Raw genomic sequence first — 22,682 nt, 5'->3', positions numbered from 1 at the left:
AAGTATTAGAAGAGAATATCTTATGTTTTTTGAACAATAACAATATTTGTTGTTAAGCAGTTGCTAAGAGATGGCAGTGTTTTCTGGTAACCAAGGGCCACAATGTAAACATTACATATTTTAGTCTTTCAAAGTTTACCAACTCTAAATTTGTTGTCTAAGCATATAAGCAGTATTTCAAAAGAACTTATATTTTATAAACAATAATATTACTTATTAATTTGGTGCTAAGAAATGAGCGTTTTTTTTCTTTTTCTGGTAATAAACTGTCACGAAGCATAAATCAGATTTTTACTTTTATGTTCAATTTCTGTTTTATAGTATATCTACCATCAATGATAAAAAAACCCCAAAAAACTAACTTTTCTGTAAAATTCACCAAAGTGACGATTCTTAAGTATTAGAAGATACATAGTGTTTCAAAAGAGCAGAGGAAATCTTATGTTTTTTGAACAATAACAATATTTGTTGTTAAGCATGTCTACATAAAATGAAGAAAATTGTATTTGATAAATTTATGAGATAAAATATTGGCAAAATCCCAGCCCTAAAAATCCAGACAGAATACAATTACAAAAGCTGAAACTAGTAAAAGAAAGAATGAGTGATTAAATATTTGCATTAGCATGAACTATAATTAAAAACACAAAAACAGCAGCTAGATATTGGATGTTAACAAATTAGCCAGCTGTTTTTATTCAAATGTACTCGATTAACAGATTACCACTGGGGTTTGCCACGTCTATTTGAAGAAAAAACTGGTGTAGCACATTTAGCTTTATGTTAAGACAGTAGAGAGGACATCAGCAATCATCTCAAAGAAGCAATTTATGTTGCCCGTTAATCTGAGAAGAGTCACAAGGATCTTCCTACACTTTAGAGTCCATAATTCCACACCAAGATAGATTGAAAGAGGAAAAAACTGTTTTCCATTTTCCCTGGACTGAAACTACAAGGAAATTAATCCTGTGGTCAAACTGTGCAATGCTCAGACAAATTCCAAACGAACAACAAAATAAATTGAGTCAGACTCCACAGGCATTAGATGGCATATTAAATGTAAAAAAAACAAGCTTCAACAAATACATAAACAATTGATTGGATAGTGTTGAAAAGATACAGCTATTGTGAAAAAAACAAAAAAAAAACAAAAACAAAACACTAACACACACACTGCAGGTTTGATTGAAACAGTTCCATCAGTGTTGACCGCTGTCTTTGCATCAACCTTAAAAGGAAATAACTAATAACTATGTATACTATTTACATACACAGATATATATATGTTTTTTGGGGGGTTTTTTGCTACCTGCGCTGCCACTGTAGCTTGCAATGCGACTTAATCAAAATATCAGACCAAATATTTAACAGACACTGTATCCAAATAGTATTGTTTTTTGTGAACATAACTTTGTCTCCCTTTAATTTCTGATGCATAGAGGAAAGACATAGTACAACTTTGAATAATAAACTAAACTTAATGACAACTACAATTAATTGGAATGTATGTCTGATCGAATTGAAATTACTTTTTTATAAATTTATGACATTTGTTGTGAACTATATAAATAAAGTGAATTAAACTGAATATATTGTAACAGAGATGAGCTTTTCATGGAATAAAGTCATCAATAATTACAACAAATAATTTTTAGAAATATTTTATGTATTGAACTTTAGCATCTCAAAGTAAAACGGGCCAACATCCTCGTCTCACACCTAATTCACGGCTGTTTGCTTTTTATTCCTATAAAAGGTTTCTTTCCAAACTCTACTTGTGGCTTTTGAATAAATCAATTTAATAAAAGAATGGCATAACAATGCACAATTTGAATGCAGCTCCTTTAAAACCAACATCAGCAATGAAGACTTTTTAGCTGCATAAATAAACTTAATTCCATTCCATTCAGGAAATGTATTGGGTTCAAATAAGGTTTAAATTAGCTAAAGTGCAATTGCTGCAAAATGATTAAAAGCAGTCCAAGCTGGCAGTTATTTTCAACTTCTGAAATGTTATTCATGATTAACTAAATTAGATGCAAACTATTTGCAAATGCATGCTCTTTCATGGCTTCTGTTCTTCTCAAATTGAGTCGAAAGCCTATTTTTTAAGGCCCCCTTTCTGTTCGGGGCTGCTGTTGTGCCCACTCGGGGAAACTTCAAAGAATCAGATGATGTTCTCCGCTTGCACCTTGTTCAAAATTAAGTTATGAATGCACCAAAGAGACGGGCAACACTTGTACGTTTGTTCCATTTTTGCCAGTTGGGTCCATCCCAAAGCACTGATATAACTCTGCCATCTACATATATAAATGTTTAGATATGTTTGACTATAATTTATTTATTTTTAACTTTATTTTAGAAAACCTACATTGACTGAATGTAATTTGAAGTGTTAAGTCATCTCGAGCTGGCATATTTAATTGTCAAAACAACACAAGGGAGATGCTTCCTGGTGACAGCAATAAAAACAAAATCACACTTCAAGATGAACAGATTTTGTTTCCAAATTTAAATAAATTGTAAATATAAGTAATCCAATTAACCCGCAAGTGCTCTCATTACAAAACATAAGAATGGAAAAACAAGATCTCAGAGTTACTGCTAAACTTCACACATTCCACGCAAATAATATCACACTGAAGACATAACTACTCTTTAAATAACCTAGGAAATTTATATTCCTCTTCACACCAAAATTACATAACTCAATATTCCTAATATAGGTTTAGGATGCATTTCTGGTTTATGATAGAAGATTTAACGAGAAGAATGATTATTCATTCTAGGGGGAATGGGTAGAGGGGTGCGAAGTCAAGCTGACTGTGACAAACACTCATAGCCAAGAAAAAGCTGTTAAAAGTGTGTTATTCCCAATCACTACTCGGTGTCTACGTTTTGTGTCAAGCGATGATTGGAATGCATGTAAATAAGTCATTATCTCTTACAGAGAGAAAAGGCTGAACAGAATTCAAATGACAACTTCTCAAGGAAACAGGAAACTTTTCTTTGAAGCCTGACGACAAAACATAAAACTATCACTCATAAGTTGTTTATAGGTTTGTGCACATGGACACGCAAACATACACAAACAACTTGAAAATTGTTGAAGGTTCTAGAAGATGAGCATGTTTTTTTTTTTTGGTTTTTTGAACAGTTTGTTGCAATATGATGACTATATGCTTAAAGATAAAATCCAAACCCAACATATTCTGAGACTCTGACCCTAAAGAAATAATTACAGTTTGCAAAATTCTATAGCTCTAAAATAAAAAAAAAATTAAAAACTTGAATGGAGAATTTCAATGTTCTAACAAGTGTTGTATTAGCTTGATTTATGCCACTTTGTGAATTCACGCAGTTTCTCAGCTTCAGGAGTTTTCCATCAGCTTACCGCAGGTTCATTGTTTGTCTGACATCAGAGTTACAACCTGCACATTACAAAAAGCAGGTTTAGCAGCAAAAATTTCATTGTTACAAATTAGTTTGCAGGGATTTTTGTTTGATTACTTTCTATGAGCTATATGCAAGATAGAACACCAAGTAACGGGACGTTTGCACCACGCTCTGGTTTGGAGGAAAATTATTGAAGCTGTAAAGGAAACACGGTCGGGTTACGTACCACAGAACTTCAAACTTATCAGTCTTTATGATCAACTTTTTGGGTTTGTTGTAGTTTTCAGGGGCAAAAAAGAAGGCAACTCTTTACTTATCAGATATTGTGGCAAGTTTAATAAAATATTCACTTTTAATAAACTACTTGATTTTTAGTTTAATAAAAGCAAATTTTTGTGTGTTTTTGTGGCTTAACTATGGATCTATGGAGAAGAAAAAAGCAACACTGTACCTTTTTTTTATTTTTGAAAAGTTAGGCTTGAAAAGTTAATGTGGTCAGCGTAAAATTTATGAACAAATCCAGAAATGGCTGTCCAACACTCAAAAACCCCATTGCTACTGTGGAGAGAAACCTTAAATTTGACTATTTGTAGTGTCTGTAAGGGCTGCATTGATTATATCAGAGGAAGCACAGAGATATACGAGACGTGTTAAAATAAAACATATTTTCCCTGACATGTCAAGACCTATCTGCAGTTCATTCAGGCTGTAAAAGAGCAATAGAGACAGCCTGACTTTAAGTTTATAGCAGCAAAGAAAGTCTTTTTGATCGTTTAGAGTTTTCAACCTCTGTCTTTGAATACATATGGTGGCTTTAAACAATCTTTTGGCCTAAAGTTAAGGGCATATTTATGGTATAGTCTGTATAAAGTTCGATTCTGAATTCGTTTAATCAGTGTGTTTGGACAAATTGAGGAGGAAGGCTTACATCAGTATGTTCTGTTTAAGATGCCCTTTTAATTTAGTAATGTTATACTATGAGAAAACGAAGCATGGTGTGGTTGAAAAGTGGTAATTTGACATAGCTGTTCTAAACAGACCATTAAGCCAGACAAATATTCATAAAACATCTGCTTAATGTTCTCTTAAACTTTCCACAAGACTTGTGGGAGCTTTTGTCTTTCTAGATATCTTAATGTCCTGTTTGTCTTTATTACATTAAATGGTTAAAGTGGGTAATCTGAACCTGAAAAACATCATCTCTCCATCTGCATTCCATCCACAGGCGGTAAAATGCAATTACTGTCATTCTCTGACTGGAAAAAATGTGCTGTTGGTTGTTTTGGAGTAGTTCTTCTACTTCTGTTTCACACAACATTTGAGTTAGGCTTGCACAACAGAAATTCAAAACTGAGGATAATAACCATTAGAAAGGAGATTAAAACTGTTGAGAAATGTAGGAGGAATTTCTTTCAGTGCCATCTTACATTCAAGTGTCTATGTGTATTTTCTTTTGACACAAACAACCCAGGTAAGCACTGCTACTATATGAATGACATCTACAAGTGTTACTTGCTAGAATGTTCCTCAGAGGCTTGACTTTGCAGCATAAAGGGTTTTAGAGATCTGTTGGCACCTTCCTGTTTGACATCAAAGGGCAGTTGGAGGTAAAAACTCTTTAGAAACACAAAAAAATACTTTACAATTATAATTATTTTAATCATAAAACTCCTAACGGCAATATGACATGGAGCTATGCTGGAAATGCAGCTCCAGTCAAGAAAGATGACCTTGTGAGTAAACTACCCATTGTAATCCCTTCCCAGCAGGTTTAAGAATCAGCTACTCCTGTCACTCACAGCTGAATGATAGATAATACACTTCCTCACACTCTGCTGAGCCCTTTAAGTGCTTTCATTGATGCTGCTGTTGAGTTGCAGACAAGGTAAGTGTACCCAACAACATGGTGAGTGTGGAGCAGGCCTGTATTGATGAGGTTTGGTGGAAGATTAAAACCTGTCAAGTGGGGGCTTAAGCACGGAACACGAGAGGGCAAACAGTCACAAAAAGATCCCAGTCCTTAGCATTATGTGTGATGTCCTCTCTTCATCTCTTGGCTCACCTCTCTGCTCCTCCATCTGTCACCTTGCTTTCAGATCCACCATGATTTCTACACTGTACCCCACACTTGATTGATCTCCTGCGCAAATATTTCATTTACTTTCTTTCTAGCTCCAATCTGTTGCTTTGCAAAGCCAGCAGGGTTCTTTTAGTCTTTCTTATTCGAGATGACCCAATTCCACCAACTCATTCTTGCTCCAGCAGCTTTCCTGGAATTAGAGCTTTAGATTTTCTTTTCAAACTCCCAATACATTTATTAATGCCACTCGGCATGTTTTCAAGCATGTTGTGCAGGAAGAACATCTGCTTTTGTTCCCAGCAACTTATCACTTCAGCTGACTGGCACAGCGTGCAGGTGGGGTGACGTTCTTAGACTTCAACAAGGTTATTAGTATCAATAAATGACAAACCAAGGCACTTGTAATCAACACAGGCACATTTTTGTTTGCTTCGCTGCAATAACCACCTTCACTGATTGCGTTATTGAACTTCTTGTTAGTGGCGTTGCACAATGAGTCGATGAAGCATCTTAGAGTAGGTAAATGGGGGACTGATTTAGTGAGCAAGTGAATGAGTGGAAGACTGATGGTCTAGACGAGAGAGAGGGTGCGTGATTGAGATAAGCCGCTTGATCCGACTTAACAACATCACACTCTTGAGTTTCCCTTTGATCATCTTTGGCAGCCTGTATCACTCCTGTGCTCCCTGCTGCTTCACCTCTCCCACAGGTAAAGAGTTTGGGCCCGAGGGGCCCCACATCAGAAGACCTGAGAATCAGCCGTGTTTATTTGTGGTAGACTGTGTATTTCAAGATGGCTATGATGCCTCCAGATGAACAACCATCAGGAGAGTGACACGCCATAAGACACGCTCGTGAGCAGCGTGACATCTGCTTATCACATAAACTCCATTAAAAATACATACTACTTGAAGCAGGAAAAGATAAACTTGCTACAAGCGTGTTTACAATCCAACTTGAAGAGATCTGAGATCTGTCCATCACACATAGCCATCAACCCATCAAAACTTCTTACACAAGTCCCATGCGCATTGCCGCCTACAGCAAATTTAATTAAGGAAACCTTCCACGTTTTGAGATCCAGAATACAGAATTGCTTGTGACTTCAGAAACCCCCAAAAGTGTCTCTGAAGCTTTTTCTCTAATGTCATACACACCAGGAGGGGGCAAACTACTCTGACAGCATCAAGCTATATCATGCTGACAAAGTACATCTACCACTTTGTTTAAAAATTTCAATAAGATTAATGAATTAATTTCTTGTGAAATGTCAAAGGAAGAAAATAATGAAAAAAATAATAGAAAACTTTTTACATTTAACCAGACTTAGCTTGTTTGGGCAAAAACCTTCATACTGTAGACTTTGCAAATGTCTTATCTTTTCAAATCAACACTGAATGCCAACAAATCAAAAGAAGGATATAAAAAACTGTAAGCACAATGGTTTTCTGGTGTATTAAATACAATTACAGTGAAATAAAACTCTGGAAAGCAAGGCGTATTACTGAGAAACAAACAGACCTTTAAGATGAAAAATATTGAGTAGCTCGTGCTTCGGGCTTGTGGTTGAACATTTTAAGAGTTAATAAAATTTTAACAGCAGAATAATAATTAAAACACTTCAAAAACCACAACGGGTCACTTTAAAAGGAGAAAGTCAAAAGGAGAACTGAATAATCCCCAATCTCTGACATAATTGCCATTAGAATAAAGGTCTCAGAAGAATATTGTGCAAGTTTAGAAAATTTAGGAATTTTCTAAACCCAATTTCACCAACTCATTCTTGCTCTGGCAGCCTTGTTGGAATTAGAGCTTTAACCGCGGTTTGCTATCAGTCCTTCCAAAGATGTGGTTTGGAAGGATTTATTAGAAGTGTCATACTTCCCAATTATACCAAATAGCTAATTTAGATTAAATATTGGGGAAAAAACACTTACTGACTTCAAAGTTTTTCATTTTTAACAAAGTTTTTTTTTTTAGCCCTTGGTTGATCTGTGCTGGAATGTTTGATTTCTCACATTTAAGAATTGTTAAATGTCTTCCTCAACTGACTCACAGAAATTCAAAACAATCTTTATCTCAAAGAGCAGAAAATATTTAGCATGAAACAGGATGATGTGATTTTCTTTGTGAAATGCTATGAAATGTTCTGCAAAGGTTGTCTCATGTCAAGCCAATGTTGAAGAAAGTGTGCCATTGCACGGCTGAGATGGAGAGAGCTTAGGTGCTGCTCAGGTTTTCGCTCAGATGATAAGACTATCAAAGACCTGTTCATTAAATTTCAATCAGAAGTGGTTTCTACTGGTTTTAATCAAACTTTGTCTTCAAAGTTTGTTTATGAAACACCTTGCCGAATAAATTTTTGTTGGTTTTCATAAATTATAATGGATTTCTTAATTGATGTTCCATGGCCTTGACATCAAAATAACCTGATTCAGGCCACTTCTTTGTGTATTTCTCCTTTTGCAACTAATAATAATAATAATAAACTGTCAGTCTCATTTTAATTTACATAAATTTTCTGTTTGGCACATTGTTAGATGTAATTAGTAGATTAAAACAAAATTAATTTGCAGGATATAGGTTAAAATGGCATTTAATATTCTGTATTCTTAATACAATTCAGGCAAGGAGTTTTGAAAAAATCCTCAGCTGACATTTCAGATGTGGGACGTTCCTTTACTAAAAAAAAAAAAAAAGAAAAAAAAAAAGTACACTTATTCATTGTTTTAAAAAGTCTTAACTTCTCTGTTCCTAATCAATGGCTTCAGAGTGCACATGGAAGCTAATTATACTATGAGGTTGCCACAAAAAAATAGTGAGATTTAAATAAACCCAGCAAACTTGATGTCAGCAGGGTTCTGATGCATGTTCTGCAGCAGAGTCACCAAAATGCCCTTGGGCTTAACAAGTATTCTGTGATTGCAAAAGTGGAGCCATTCAGTCACTTTATACTGCGCCAATTACAGTATGCCTAATGTGATTGTAAAGCCCCTGACTTAAGTAGAGTTTCTCCCTTATTTTTGCTGTTTTGTTCCCTTTGCTTTTATCCCATACCTGTAAAATAACTCGTTTATATTAACCTGGAAGAAATGAAATATTAAACTATGTTAAAGTAATTTATCGATAGGATGCTGATTATGAGTTTATTTGCCAGTTATTTGCAATTGCAAGATTGGACATTGCAGTATATTGTACAGCAATACTCCTGGTGAAACCAAAACAATTAGGAGAACCCTCCTGCTTATGAATGCCATTATCTGTGAAACTCCTTTTATTATTTATGTCATATTCTATTATGACAGGATTATAGAAAATGACTTCAGATCACTGGCTGTCAGAGCTTATTATAGTAGGTAACAAAACAAAACCTTGAAAGTACAAAATGGCAAAGAGACAAAACATCACAGGTATAGGTTACTTACTAACTCATTATCAACAACTCATTGACAGACATATATATATATTTATATATATATATACAGAGAGAGAGACGGAGAAAAAGAGAGATATTATATGCTATTATTGAAGAAATCACTAACTTTTAAAGGTCAAACAGGCATTTATCATCTTCTAACAAATCAGGAAAATAAAAATACAACTCTGAATAACAACTGTTCCACAAAAAGTCATCCAATGTCAAGAAGTAACAATAGACAATAAAATAACTTGCATTCATTATTAAAGTTTGGAGCCAAATATGATCTTAAGCTATTCATTTGTGTGGAGTGCATCATTTATTTTTATTTTTTAGAAAACCTCAGGCTCAGAAAGACAATAAACATGTCAAAATGACAAAAGTAAGACTCTACACATTTCAAAATAGATTTTTTAATGTATTTTTTTTACTTTTAATTTATTTTTAAACGCAAACATATTTGCAAGGAGAAAGGAATCATTAAGTTAACCTTTCACTGTTTGTAATCTGGCTAACAGCTATGTAGCACGCTGCATCCTTCTCACTCAGCTTAGTCGTTAAATTCTGTATAATTACCATTCATCTGAGGCATGTTCTTAGCAATTTGCAGATATAACGAGCACCATATGGTTATGATTGGGCCATATCGAGATGGAGCAGCTAGACACATCACATGTCTGCAGTTTTACACTCAGCTTGTTCAACAGGTGTCTAAAAGATTATGGATTTCAAAGGAGCCAAGGATAACAAGCAAATTTGTCTTCAGCTTATATTCAGCTTAACCTAAAATCAACTTTGTTCTTCTGCTGTGCGACTTTTAAAATCCCCAGCACTGGCAGTCTGAAAGTCAATACAAAGCACTTTCAACAACATGGCATCAATTTAATATTCAGCACAGAGCTGGCTAGAGAGAAACTGTAGTTTCACATTTTAATTAATATATGGTCTCTTCAAACCAATTAACTAATACAAATTTGTAAAAAAAAGGTCCTGTCCGATTTGTGTTTGTGATGTTTGAGTTACATACCTTTACCCCAGAGGGTGTGCAGGTGGTTCTTATCAATGGGCTGGTTCAGAATGATGAGACAAATCTTCTGTTTGCCTGAGATACAAAAACAGGGAAAATAATAGGTACACTGATGAGATGGGAGCTTATTGAAGAGAATGGAAAGAAAGGTAAAACACTGTTATATACTTATTTAATTTTTAAGATAAGTTTTGAATGCAAACTGAAGATTATTTGAGGGGCTACTTGAGACCAGACAAGAAATACAGAAACAGATATTGTTTAACGAGCTACAAATCAACTTTCAGAAGACAGTGAAATAAAAAAGTCTACAAGAAACATTTAGTCAACTTTATTTTAGCAGAGTTCAAAATGTTTTCAATAAGATCGATTTTAAGTTATCCAAAGTTAACCTAAATCGCCCATTGAGTATCCAGTTTAAGCAATAACTTGTAGTAAGTACAGTACTTTCATTCTCCTTGACCACGGTTACAATTAACACCAAAGTCCTCATCATTTGTCAAGAAATAAGGCAAATCTGTGTGCACATCTGCTTGAACACATTTCATCCAGTCTCATCTGAATACCCTGACCTTCGTCATGCACCAGCTGTGGCTACGTGACCAGAAAAAGCACTTTGAAAATTGTAAAACAGGACTTGTCATCTGCAACGTTCTCTCTTATCAGAGTTCCACCTTGTTTCTTTGTCAAAGTCTCTGTCTCAAAGCTCAGGAATTTATTTATTCCCTCAACCCCTCATCAATCTGCTTTTAGCTTCCCCTTTGCTTTGCTGATAATGCAGATCCCCTGACTAGTACTTTAGAATTGTAACCTATCTATCTGCAGGATATGGGTGGGGGCAAAAAGTCTGCATTTATTGACAAAGTAAAGGAAAAGCTACATGGAAAAACCTTAATGGACATTTTATGAAAGCATAACCTTTTTTTCACCTTGCCTTTAAACTTTTCATTCCTTATTGAATTATCATTTTTTATTAATTTTTAAAGTCAACCTCAAAACCAATGGTAAATGCCATATTAAAATGCAAGCCATGTGTTCCTTCCTCAAAATTGTATCTTCAGGTCTGGTCAGAAGTTTGTAAAGAACGTCTTGATAAAATTAGGCTTTCAAATATGCAGTCAGGCTATGCTTTTACAAAGGTGTGGAATACACAACTTTGACATTTTTAGTGTACATAAGACTTCACATTTTGAATATATTGTTTATTTTTTTATTTTTTTTTTAAAACTATGCAGACACGTCTTTACCAGTGTTTCATTGTGTTTTATCTATAAGTAAGTTACTGGCACAACTTTGGTAGATCTTTAACCACCCTTCTTCACAGCATTTGGAATCAATGTGTTATTGAACACTGAACAGTGACCTAAGTTGCAACCATGTGACCCAAACTGCTAACATTGAGTGTGTTGTTAATGAACAGCCCAGAAAGTATCGAGAACAAAGCCAAATAAACAAAATGCTGATAACACAAATTTGTAAGAAAGGCACCAGTGCTCTGGTTTGTTTAAGACCTACATGGATGTGGCATTAGCTTGGATGTGCTGTTCATGCCAGAGTGATCAGGACAATGATAACTTACTGGCAAAGACGTCTATTTGGGGATGACATCCCACAGCAGTGGGTGACCATTCTGGTGACCAACAAAATGAGGAAGTGCCATGCTCTTTTGACTGTATATGATTTGCCCACACATTACTGAGGCTCCTGTTTGTAAATGAAGCAAAGTTTTAATTGCCCATGTGCCTCAATTCTTCAATTATCCAATCCATTAAATTAAATAAACAGGCTTTCCACATTAAATTTACATTTCTTCCAGAACTAGCACAGAATTAACATGCTAGAGATGAAAATGTGTGAAATTCTTATCTTAACTTTATGCAAAGTCGATACTCATTAGTGTACCATGATGCTAGAATGTTTGCAAAGAAACTTTTCATGCCAATGGTACGGAAGCTTGACAAAAAATAGCAAAGAAAGAGAAGATACATATCAGATATTCTTCAAATTTCATGAAATTCTAAATCCAAAATGCCTCGAGAAAACAATAAAACTCTCTTCTTGGTTTTGTACACTTAAGTGCAAAGAATTTATCTAATCCTTGCTGAGAATAGTTGAAAATATGTCCCTTTTTGATATTGTTGCAAAGGTGAGCTTAATATTGTTATAAAGTTTACATCACCGGAAGGTCACTTTAAATACAAAAGTCAACACCGCACAGGAAGGGTAAAAGAAAGAGAATGAAAAGTAGAATATACAGGTAAAGGAAAAGAAAGGAGGACACAGGGAGGGGTAGGTAAGAAGGATAAGAAGGAGGAGCACATTTGTCAATCTTGTGTCCTAATTGGCTCCCAGTGTATAGAGAACAAAAGACAAACTCAACCAACCGTGACTTTTCAGATAACCCTTTGTCACATAAGCATTCGCCTCCCATACATACACTAGCGCCCACAGGAGGAAATGTGTGGCCTTTAAGACTCTGGCTTCAAAGAAATGTCACCTTGAGATTCTTCTAAAAGTGCCAAACGGCATAAATAACTCAGAAAACAAAGTTGCACACACACACACATGCGCACACGCACGCCCACACACACACACACAGAAATTCAATAAATAAGAAAGCATCAACTCAAGGAATTGCCATTTGTGATTAAGATTAAATAATAGTCTGTCTTGTACTTTAGGGATGGAACAATAAATGGAATGACAGCCTTTTCTCCATGCAGAGTTGAAGCTGTTTAATTCAGAAAGTTAAAACTGAAGCAATGCGATCAAGAGCGGAAATCGCCACCACCATTATCACACATCAAGATGTGGGTAAATTTGATTAATTCGACATGTCTCAGTGAAAGTTGTGCAATTTACCAAATGTTTCTGAGCTGCTAATTAACAGCTGCTTTTGCCATTAGCAGTTTAAGAACGACTGAGTAGCATAGAGGGTTGCTATGTTTTTTGTTTGCTTGTTTTACTTTAATGAGCATTGAAAATGTAAGTTACATGGTTAGTTTTCTGGTTTTTGACAAGAGAAATGATTCAGTGTTGGGATGATCTTGATTAGGATGTTTAAAGTTATTTTTCAGCTGATCTATAGTTATGGCTGATGCTTTATTTATGACTATTCAAGTCAAAAATAAGTATTAATATTTATTCCCATTGACTCTTAGCAATACATTACATCTTGAACCTAATGTACAGAGAGACATGCAGAAAACTGTAGAAAACACCAGTGACAAAACCACTAATGTTGGATTATCAATTTTTGACAAGAGTCCAAAAATAAGAATCAAACAGAAAATTGTCACCTAACATAAACTGTGCCAAACCTTGAATTTTGTGAACCACTCCACTGCACCACTATTACTTCCTGAAAGAGGGAAAACTGAGAAAACATTTCATCTCAGAAAACATTTCTATAATGTATATACTGGAGAAAAGACAGTAACCGTGGTCCCCTGACAAAATTTTAGAATTTAAATAAGTCAAAAAATTATTTCCATTGCAAGCAAGTAAAATCTTGTTTGAGAACTTGAAAACTTCCATAAATTGGGGTTGAGATTGGTAAAAACTGACCAAACTACTTTTAAAGAAAAACTTCTAAATCAGGATGAAGCTCACTGTGACTTTCTTCAAACTATAACAAAGAGGGTGGATGAACAGACCATTATCATATCATTAATCTCCCATTAGCCATGCTGCTGAGCAGAAAAATAAATGTCTGAGGTAGAAAAGCATGATGAGAAACTGCATCTGCATAGCAATAATGTTAGACATAAACAATGTTTGATCTTTACGGTTCTTTCAGATGTTTTTTATTATAAGAGTCACCCGCTGCTTCAACATCTGATTCACAGCCAGCTGCAGTTTAAGTGTCAAGTTTACCAAAACAACTTGTAGATTTAAAGAGCTGCTAAAATGATAGTGAAATGATCATCATCTTTTCATGAATATAAATTCCCTCATATAGAATGTTAAGAAAAGCAGACCCAACATAGAACCAGTAAACATATTACTCATCAGCCTGAAAGCAATGAAACAAGCCGGCATATGTCTTGAATTTTGTTTTCTTTCTTACAAAACTATCTCCTGTAAATAAAGGCAAGTTGGATGTTTACTCTTCTATTCATTTATCTGCTGGGCTTTGTCTATTGTAAAACAAAACATCACCACCTGAAATGAAATGTGACAATGTAGTATTGTAAAGCTAAAAATAATTTAGACTAGATTATGCCAGACTGGAAAGAAAAGCTGCGAGTGTGGTTTGTCACACTCTTAAGAACAGTTTTAGATCCAAGAAACAGAATAACGAATGCCAGCATGCAAACAAAATGACTCATAACTCCATAGTTTCTTTGTTCACACAACCTCTAGCAAGGCTTTTTACGGGTAGATGTGCACACTGGGATTTTAAAATATAGACATCCAAGGGGTGCTTTTATATTCTCTTCTGAACGTTGAGTCTACTTCCAGAAAGAGGGAAAACTGAGGAAGCCTTAGAAATTCCTTCCAAACTGATCTAATGGCGGGAAATGAATTTTATAGTACGGTGGAAGTGATGAAAAAATATTTTAATAGTGCAGGGAACTGAAAACCTATTTAATCTTTAATCCCAAACACAACAAATGTGTGAGTGCTAGAGGTAACTTATTTCTACATGTTTGGATAAATATTTTTCAGCCTTTGAAATCCTCAGACTTACCCTGGTGACACATTCCTTATGAAGTTAAACTAACAAGTTCAAGTAAACATATTCACAAGATGGTCCAATGCTGCTAATATTTTCTTTACAAAAATGGATGTATTTTTTGCAACACCAACATTCATTTGTGTGTCTAATTTGCAAGCTGAATGCAAAAACGAAATCAGGAACAATTCTGTTTGGCACAAATTACACACAAGGAAAAATGTCAAGTATATAACATATGCTTAATTCACACTCAAGTTGACACTCGTCTCACATTGCACTTTAATTTTTCCCCATTCCAAAAGAAAGACGTAAAAAACTCATTACCTGATAACACTGCTCCATAAGAAGAAGGCCGTGTATAGAGAGCAAGACGGAACAGAGGAAGTGAGAAACTAATTAATTCCAAGACTTTTTTTTCTGAGTAGCACTCTTCCTTTATTGTGCAATATGAAAAAGTAACAGTCACACAGTATGATTAAGGTGGCATCTTTTCATTTGAAGCACTGAAATTGTTGCACCTTTTAAAAGTAACAGTTGGATGATAACCCTGTTGAGCCCAACAATACCAAAATTACAGTTCAAAACTCTTTCACCAGGTTAATGATTTTAATCACATTGAATTGTAACACCTATTGATTTAACTACAGCTTACAGTCTTTGGTGTGACTCTATTGGGAGGCTACATCTAAACTTTGAAGCATTTGCACACTTGAGGACGTTTGTTGCCCATTGCCTTCTTCAGCAGATCATCTCTGTAGTGCCTGGTGCTAAAAATATGTTTCATTCTGTGCAATATTGTTTCTGTGTAAAACATATATTTGGAATTGTGAAACAAATTTCAACTTTTGTCGGACGATGACGTCTTACACAGCTTATGAAGATTTTAGATGGGCCTTAAAGTTTTATTTGGCAAATAAAAACTACACTAAGGACATACAAATAATTTCAGAGATTGTTGTCACCTACAACCAGTACCTGTTAAAAAATTCCTGCAACTTCGAGGGGCTTAATGGCTCAGTTGGTAGAGCGAGTGCACCATTTGTAGGGCCTCTAGTCCTAAATGCGCCCTGGGTTTCATTCTCTGTCTCGGGCCATTTGCTGCATGTCTTCCTCCTTCTATCTTCTTCCTTCCTGTCCATTACCTGTTCAATAAAGGCCACTAAAAAGTAACATAATAAAAATCCTGCAACTGCTTCATGATTGCTGTCAGCCTCTTTGGAGCCTCTCTGACGATTTCCTAACTCGTCTTTCTAATAACATTGGAAGAAACGTCCAGTTCTTATATTGTTATTGTTTTTCCATGATTTCTCTAATTATTTATGACTGCTTTTGTCGTCCTATTGTATCTAAATAACCCTAACATTGTGTATCCACGGATACAAGGGGCTGAAATGGGTTTTCTCCATAGGGTGTCTGGGCTCTCACTTAGAGATAGGGTGAGAAGCTCAGTCATCCGGGAGGGACTCAGAGTAGAGCCGCTGCTCCTTGACATCGAGAGGAGCCAGTTGAGGTGCCTCGGGCATCTGGTCAAGATGCCTCCTGGACGCCTCCCTGGAGAGGTGTTCTGGACACATCCGGAAGGAGGCCCTGGGGAAGACCCAGGACACATTGGAGAGACTATGTTTCTCAGCTGGCCTAGGAATGCCTTGGGATTTCACCAGAAGAGCTGGAACAAGTGGCTGGGGAGAGGAAAGTCTGGGCCTCCCTTCTTAAGCTCCTACCCCATGACCCAGCTACAAATAAGTGGAAGAAAAGGGATGAATGGACTGTGTATCCTTCCCCTACAATACAATGATATCACACTAAACCTCTGTGTAACCTCTTTGCAAACTTTAGATTTTTGTAAGGAATGCCAATGGTTGGTTAAAGGTTGTGCACATTTATGTAATCAGGTCACTACACCTTTTCACTGTTTCCATTAACAGTGAAACAAAACAAATTTGCTTGTTTTTCTTTTTCAGATGAATTCCATAGGATAAATTTTACAGATGACTAATCGTGGATATATTTTATAAATGCAAGAAACTGAGAACACTACTGAGTAATTTCAGGGTAAGTGCACTCCATCCACAATAAAAGATGAAGAAATACCATCCCCAAAGAGGGGATTGCTGCCCCTCTTTGGTTTCGCAACATGGACCATCCTAACAATAATTTTTCTAATAAAGTTGACATAAAAGCAATTTCACAAGTGTTGGTTATTATATCTTCACCAGTTCAGCAGGTCCTTTAGTAATTACCAAGTCAAGTGACATTTGTTTGCTGTGTACTCAAAATAAACAGCAAGATAAACTACCAAGACAGTGAAATCAGAATGGAGAAACAAAACAGTTAATGAGAGGCATTTGGTACACTCAAAACCAAAAAATAAGCCAATGAAACAAGAGCAGTTTATCTCAGGCCGACAGCTTGAAAACAATTACTTTAAAACTTTGGAATGACTCGGTCTGAACCACAGTGTGTCAAAAATCTAAAGCTTTTGTAAAATCATTGTACTATTTTTGCCAATGATGATGCAGATCTCCTCTATGACATTCACTACTATGCCAAGTGTGGATAAAATCATTTCAGTAGAAGGTGTACTTGTTACCGTTAATCTAGCGGCCATTTAGAAAGTGAAGCTTCTGAAATTTAAATATCTGGAGACACTAGTGAGAAAGAGCTCCAACATAGAACTTTGTCCACAACGTTATTGATTGCTGCCCCTCTTTGGTTTCGCAACGTGGACCATTCTCAAACATTGTTTCTTGTAATGACAACATCATCAATAACCACGTCCAGAAACACAAGTTATGGAGGCTTGGTGATATTTTCAGAATGAATACTGATCAACTGTTGCAGTTGCTAAAACGGTGACAATGAGCTGTAAGCACTGGGACATCAATTCTGAAGTAGAAGAAAGACAAAGCTAACCTGCACTTTGACACCTTGACTTTATTCAAGTTCATATACCATAGGAAAATAGCTTAGATAGGACCCAAAATAGCATATTGGTTGGAAGGACAACTGTATTCAGTCATCAACTTTGGACAAAATAACTGAAAATCATTCATTCATTCAAGTTTCCATCAGAACAAGACCAAAAGGGTTATTTTGATGGAAGTCAATGGGTTTACTCTGTTCTGTCAAACACTGTAAAGTTGATTGCAGCAACTTCTACGTATTTTACATGTAATTTGAAGTTATGTATCCATACTACAGTCACAAATGTAATGTACAGCATTAAACAAACAACAAAGCATTGTCCCAGACTTTGCTCACTGAACTAACTAGTTTGTTTTCGAGTTGATCAACCAAAGAACAAGCAAGTTTGTCTTTTACCGTATAAACCAAAATGTTTTAGGCATAAATATTGCCTGTGAGAAGCATTTGTTTGTTACAAAAGTGATTTGTAAAATGGGAACTTGTACATAGCTGAAGGGGAAATGAGCAGTCAGTCATCAGGCTTATCCCTGTGAATTGCACATCCCAAAGGCAAAGCTGTTTACACTTTAAGTCCAAATTTATCATTTAAATTTGAAACGCCTATATTTATTAAAAACTCAAATGCTGTCTTGGTAAAAAAAAAAAAAAAAATACAACACATTATTAATTGTTCTAGAAGTAGAATATGGTGTATTCAAGGACACTCCCAGTCTTATTCTTCTATTTTTCTTATGTCAACAAACTTGAATAAATATATTATTATATATATTTTTGTCTTTCATTAGCAATCAAACACAAAACTTGGGTGCAGTTAAAAAGCAATACTGTACAACAGGGGAAAGTAGGAAATTGTAAAATACTTGAAAGCAAGAGCTTTGCTTTATTTGAGCTTTATTTGGCAGCATTTAAGTTGAATTCTATAAGAATGTATTAAAAAGCAGAAAGTAAATCAGTCTTTTACATCTTTCATACTGAATGTAAAGAGAATCAACATTACAAGCTCATGCCATGGTTGGAACATACTGTTGCCAAAAAACAAGTTCAGAAATGAGTGCAAGTAGACTATCACAAGCAAATTTAGGCAAAAAAAAAAAAAAGAGCAAAAATAGGCATTCAACATGTAGGCATATGCCTATTTTGCAGGCACAAAATATTTTGGAGTGAATAGGCCACTTTCAAAAGGACTATTTGTGGAAAATGGTGTAGTTTTCCCTCCTATACCATAAAAAATATTACTTTCAGACATTGTATAAATGTCTGAATGTATATGTTTTTTTTTTTACATGCATTAGAAACGTCATAACACACCATGTGAAGACATCAAATTACTGGCTATCAGCTATTTGGTAATCACTGTAGTAGAAAAAGAAAATATTTTCCCAGCTTGTCAACCTTTTGCTTTTGGTGTTTTATTGCAGATGAAAGGACAGCAGAGCAAGTCAGACGTCTTAGAGACAGGCTGGCAGTAACAAAGGATTCACTGGTCTGCTTTAAGTGATCTAACATCTGAAAAAGTTGCTACGTATGCCAGATGGAGTGAAAATAAGTAAAGAGCAGAACATGCCAAAGACCTTCAGAAACCCCGGAGAACTAAGCGCTCATAAGCACATTGCACAGAACTGTAGCCTCAGGAAATGCAACAGAACAGATGAGACCCTTGTATATATTGAAAAGGTGTTCTTTCCAATATTTAGATGCATGAAATGCATCTGATCAACACAAAGTGTACAATTGTGTTTTTTTGAACATTTGCAACTGCTGAACTGTATACCAATGAAACCAAAAATGGGATCAGACAGGCTCAGACAGAGCTGAGTGTGCCGAGGATATAGCATGTGGCTTTCAATCCTAAGATCTCTATTTTTATCTTTTTCTCTGGAAGAACAATATTCGTAGCTTGTGTGAAACCCTCACAACATAATTAAATTGGGACAAAGAGGAAAGTGCTTTTTTCTTCTTTTTATTAAAAAAGAAAAACCCAGTAACCTTCTTTATTACTAAATATATTACAGTGAATAGATAATCTTGTGAAGCAGGAACTTCTGTCACCTTAATCATAAAAACACGCTCTTTATAACATGCATGAAGTGAATGACATATAATCAAGAAATGTAACCAGCTGTACTACAAGTCATGTCTTAAAACTACATGTGCCTTTCTGTCAGCTCTGCAGGCCAAAATTGTTGTACAATCTCCATGACCTTTACTGGTCTGGGTAAATCCTGTCCTTAGGCTTACATCAGGCTTGATTCCTCTACCCTCTCTCTCTCTCTACTCAGAAACACACAGAGAGACACGCCGACAGACACACAGACACACCACCTGGGAGCTCACAAACTCCTTGTACCAGCAGCAGTGGCTAAAGGCAGCTGTACCCAGCTTTCATCTCAGATGTAGAGAACAGGAGAATTTCTTCCTCTAAAGAAATAAGGGCAGTTTTTAAATTGCGTTTAAAATCTAAGGCACGTGCTACGTTTGGAGGCAGCTACATGTTGTGGGTGGTCTTTATGCGTTAAGGATGTCAGTAAACAAAGTGTCTGAATACAGTTAACAATAAAAACAATTTGAATTTGCAAATGGTTCCTTTTGTGAGTCAAATGTCAGATTAAAATTCCAGTGTTGTGAGAGCAAAGTTATGTCAAATGACATCAGGGAATTAATTCAAGAGTATGTCTTGCTTATTACTTTTGGGCAAAATTTTAAGAATCAAGCCGTGTCTTCAAAGTACATCAAAAAGACATAGCCATATACCAGTGTTTCTCAATTCTAGTCCTCACGCCCCCCTGCCCTGCATGTTTTAGGTGTTTCCCTTCTGCCACACACGTGGATTGAATATGTGGGTGATTAACAGGCTTCTGCAGCACTTGATGGTCATGCAGTCATTTGAATCAGCTGCTCTGGAATAGAGGTACATCTAAAACATGCAGAGCAGGGGGGCCTGAGGACTGGAATTGAGAAACACTGCCATATACAGAGAGGTGCCATCAAAGAGCAAGTGATTTGTTTCTGGAATACAATTCCCTGACTGTTCAAAACAGAAAGAGGAAGACAGTGGGACTGTGTTGCGAAGCATGCATTTGATCAAATGCAGACAAATCAGCCTACACACAGAGGCCAGAGGTGAACAACACTGGTTTCCTTTTTTACAATCCAATATATTGCAGGGAAATCTTGTCTGCCTCCTATGTAGATGCTGTCTTGACATGTGTTACCCAAGACTTTTGCACATCAACTACTCATCCCATGAGACATCTTTCTACAGAAACTGTTTTTTTTTTTTTCAATAAGATATAGTGTCACCCTGCATAAACTGCTCAGAAACGACTAAAATTTCATAACAAATTATTTTAAAAATTACTGCAGAGTTGAAACACTTTAACACATTCTTCAAAAGAAAAATAGTCACCTTAGTTTTGGAAACAGCAGACCCAACAACAGCCTCTCCAAGAATTTAATCCAATCAAATCTGTATGTGAGGGTCTTGCAACCAGTCCAATTTAGAGAGACCAACCTGAAAGACCTACAAAACTCAATAATCTTGTAGATTTCGTGAAGAATTTCTTGAAGCAGACACGACTGGACACTATACTAGATGTTACATGTCCATGCCTTCATAGATCAAATATCTTCTGAGCTTATTACAGATTATCACACATTACAGAAAAAGAATGTATGACAAGGCAAGATCAATGGCTTACTGGGTATTTTGAACCAAAGGTCTGAGTTTTTAGCCTCAGAACTGTGTTTCTCATTTTTATAGCTAGCTCACTCTGGTTCCATTTGCTGAAACAATAATGTGCCCAAAGGCAGTTTATGGTTTTGCTTTAAAACTTAACTGTTTGTAAAAAGTGCCACCCTTTCAGGTTTTCTTAGTATTTAGATGTAATGTGATGGAATACAAACTAGGATAAAATGCTGACATTGTCTCATGCTATCTAGATATCAGGTTGTGATCTAACCTGCCCTGTGATGGACAAGGTAACCTGTCCAGGGTGTACAGTACCCCATCTGTTGCCAAATGACCACTTCCGAAAGGACAATATCAGAACATAAAACATTTCCATAACACTAGATAAAGGAATTTTCATGACTAAAAAAAACAAAAAAAATAAACAGCATACATGTACTAACTTCTACTCTGCCGTCTTTTTAATGTCACTGGATGGAGTACAATTTCTTAATTGAAAGTTTCTCCTGTGCTGGACCTCATGAGACTCCATAATCCACTTGGCTATTGGGGATGATGAATATATCCAAAGAAGAAAACTTTCAAATATAAAGAAAACCAGTAATAAACAATCTCCAGTTTACACACAAGTATAATGGTGCGATTTACTATCTATAAAACAAAAGTGAGTTATTGGACATACTAGATAAGCTGAGTTATTTTCTATATCAGGCTTTAAGCCTGACTGCATTTTTCTACCTCAATTAGTGTCTAAGTGTCTAATAGCTCCTGTTTACCACACATGAGTTTTAGAGCTTTACCAAAGGGAAAGCCCACATCTCGTTAGACCAGCGCTTTTTACAGACACAGGTTTAAGATTAAAAATCTGTTGCTTTAGAGAATAGTACCTGAAGGCAGCAGACAATCCAAAGGTGTCCACTCTTGATCCATGATCAGACTGGTCAAATGGCGAGGCCAATCTACAGGAGATGAGGGGAGACATGACTTCTCAAGTTCTGGTTTCAAATTAATCAAAGAAAATGCCTCTATTCACAATTTATATATTGCATTCATGAGGGGGATTTACACCCAGAATAAAAAAGGAACAACACTGTATCTGCAATTCCAGGTAGAATGGCTGCAAATATTATTTTACATTTGGTTTTTTTTTACTATCAAAACTACACCTTTGAAAAGCAGCACAGGATGAATCCAGTCTTCTTTTGTACTGCAACAGTCATACAAAACAAATGCACTTTTATTGTTAATTCCACGTGCACACTCTTAGACAGATTTTTGCATAGAAATAGATTATATAAGTACACTTCAATTGTTCAGTTTGATCATTAGTTTGGTATTATTTCAAACAAAACAAAATGCATTTGAATTTAGTGAACACCTCGTAGTGACAAAAGTATATGAAGACGATTAGTTTAAAGCCAGAAAGCTTTCTTTCAATTCTTGCTTTCTTAGAACAGAAACAGAAAA

At 35.7% G+C, this 22,682-nt stretch overlaps 1 protein-coding gene across 3 annotated transcripts in view; it reads right to left on the bottom strand.

The window, feature by feature from the left end:
• The window catches only part of tpk1 (thiamin pyrophosphokinase 1), a 94,813-nt gene that overhangs the window by 45,775 nt on the left and 26,356 nt on the right, over positions 1-22,682 (bottom strand). For 2 of the 3 annotated variants that reach the window (XM_044105316.1, XM_044105317.1), the window contains exons 2-3: positions 22,103-22,174; positions 9,922-9,996 (exon numbers count right to left, since the gene is read on the bottom strand). In XM_044105316.1, the coding sequence (XP_043961251.1) occupies positions 9,922-9,996; positions 22,103-22,174 (147 nt within the window). Of the gene's footprint in view, positions 1-9,921; positions 9,997-22,102; positions 22,175-22,381; positions 22,423-22,682 lie in introns of all 3 variants that reach the window. The other variant, XM_044105318.1, reaches the window with a different exon arrangement.

Source organism: Gambusia affinis, linkage group LG21, assembly GCF_019740435.1.
Source record: "Gambusia affinis linkage group LG21, SWU_Gaff_1.0, whole genome shotgun sequence".
NCBI lineage: Eukaryota > Metazoa > Chordata > Actinopteri > Cyprinodontiformes > Poeciliidae > Gambusia > Gambusia affinis.
This window is presented reverse-complemented; position numbering and strand designations above follow the sequence as displayed.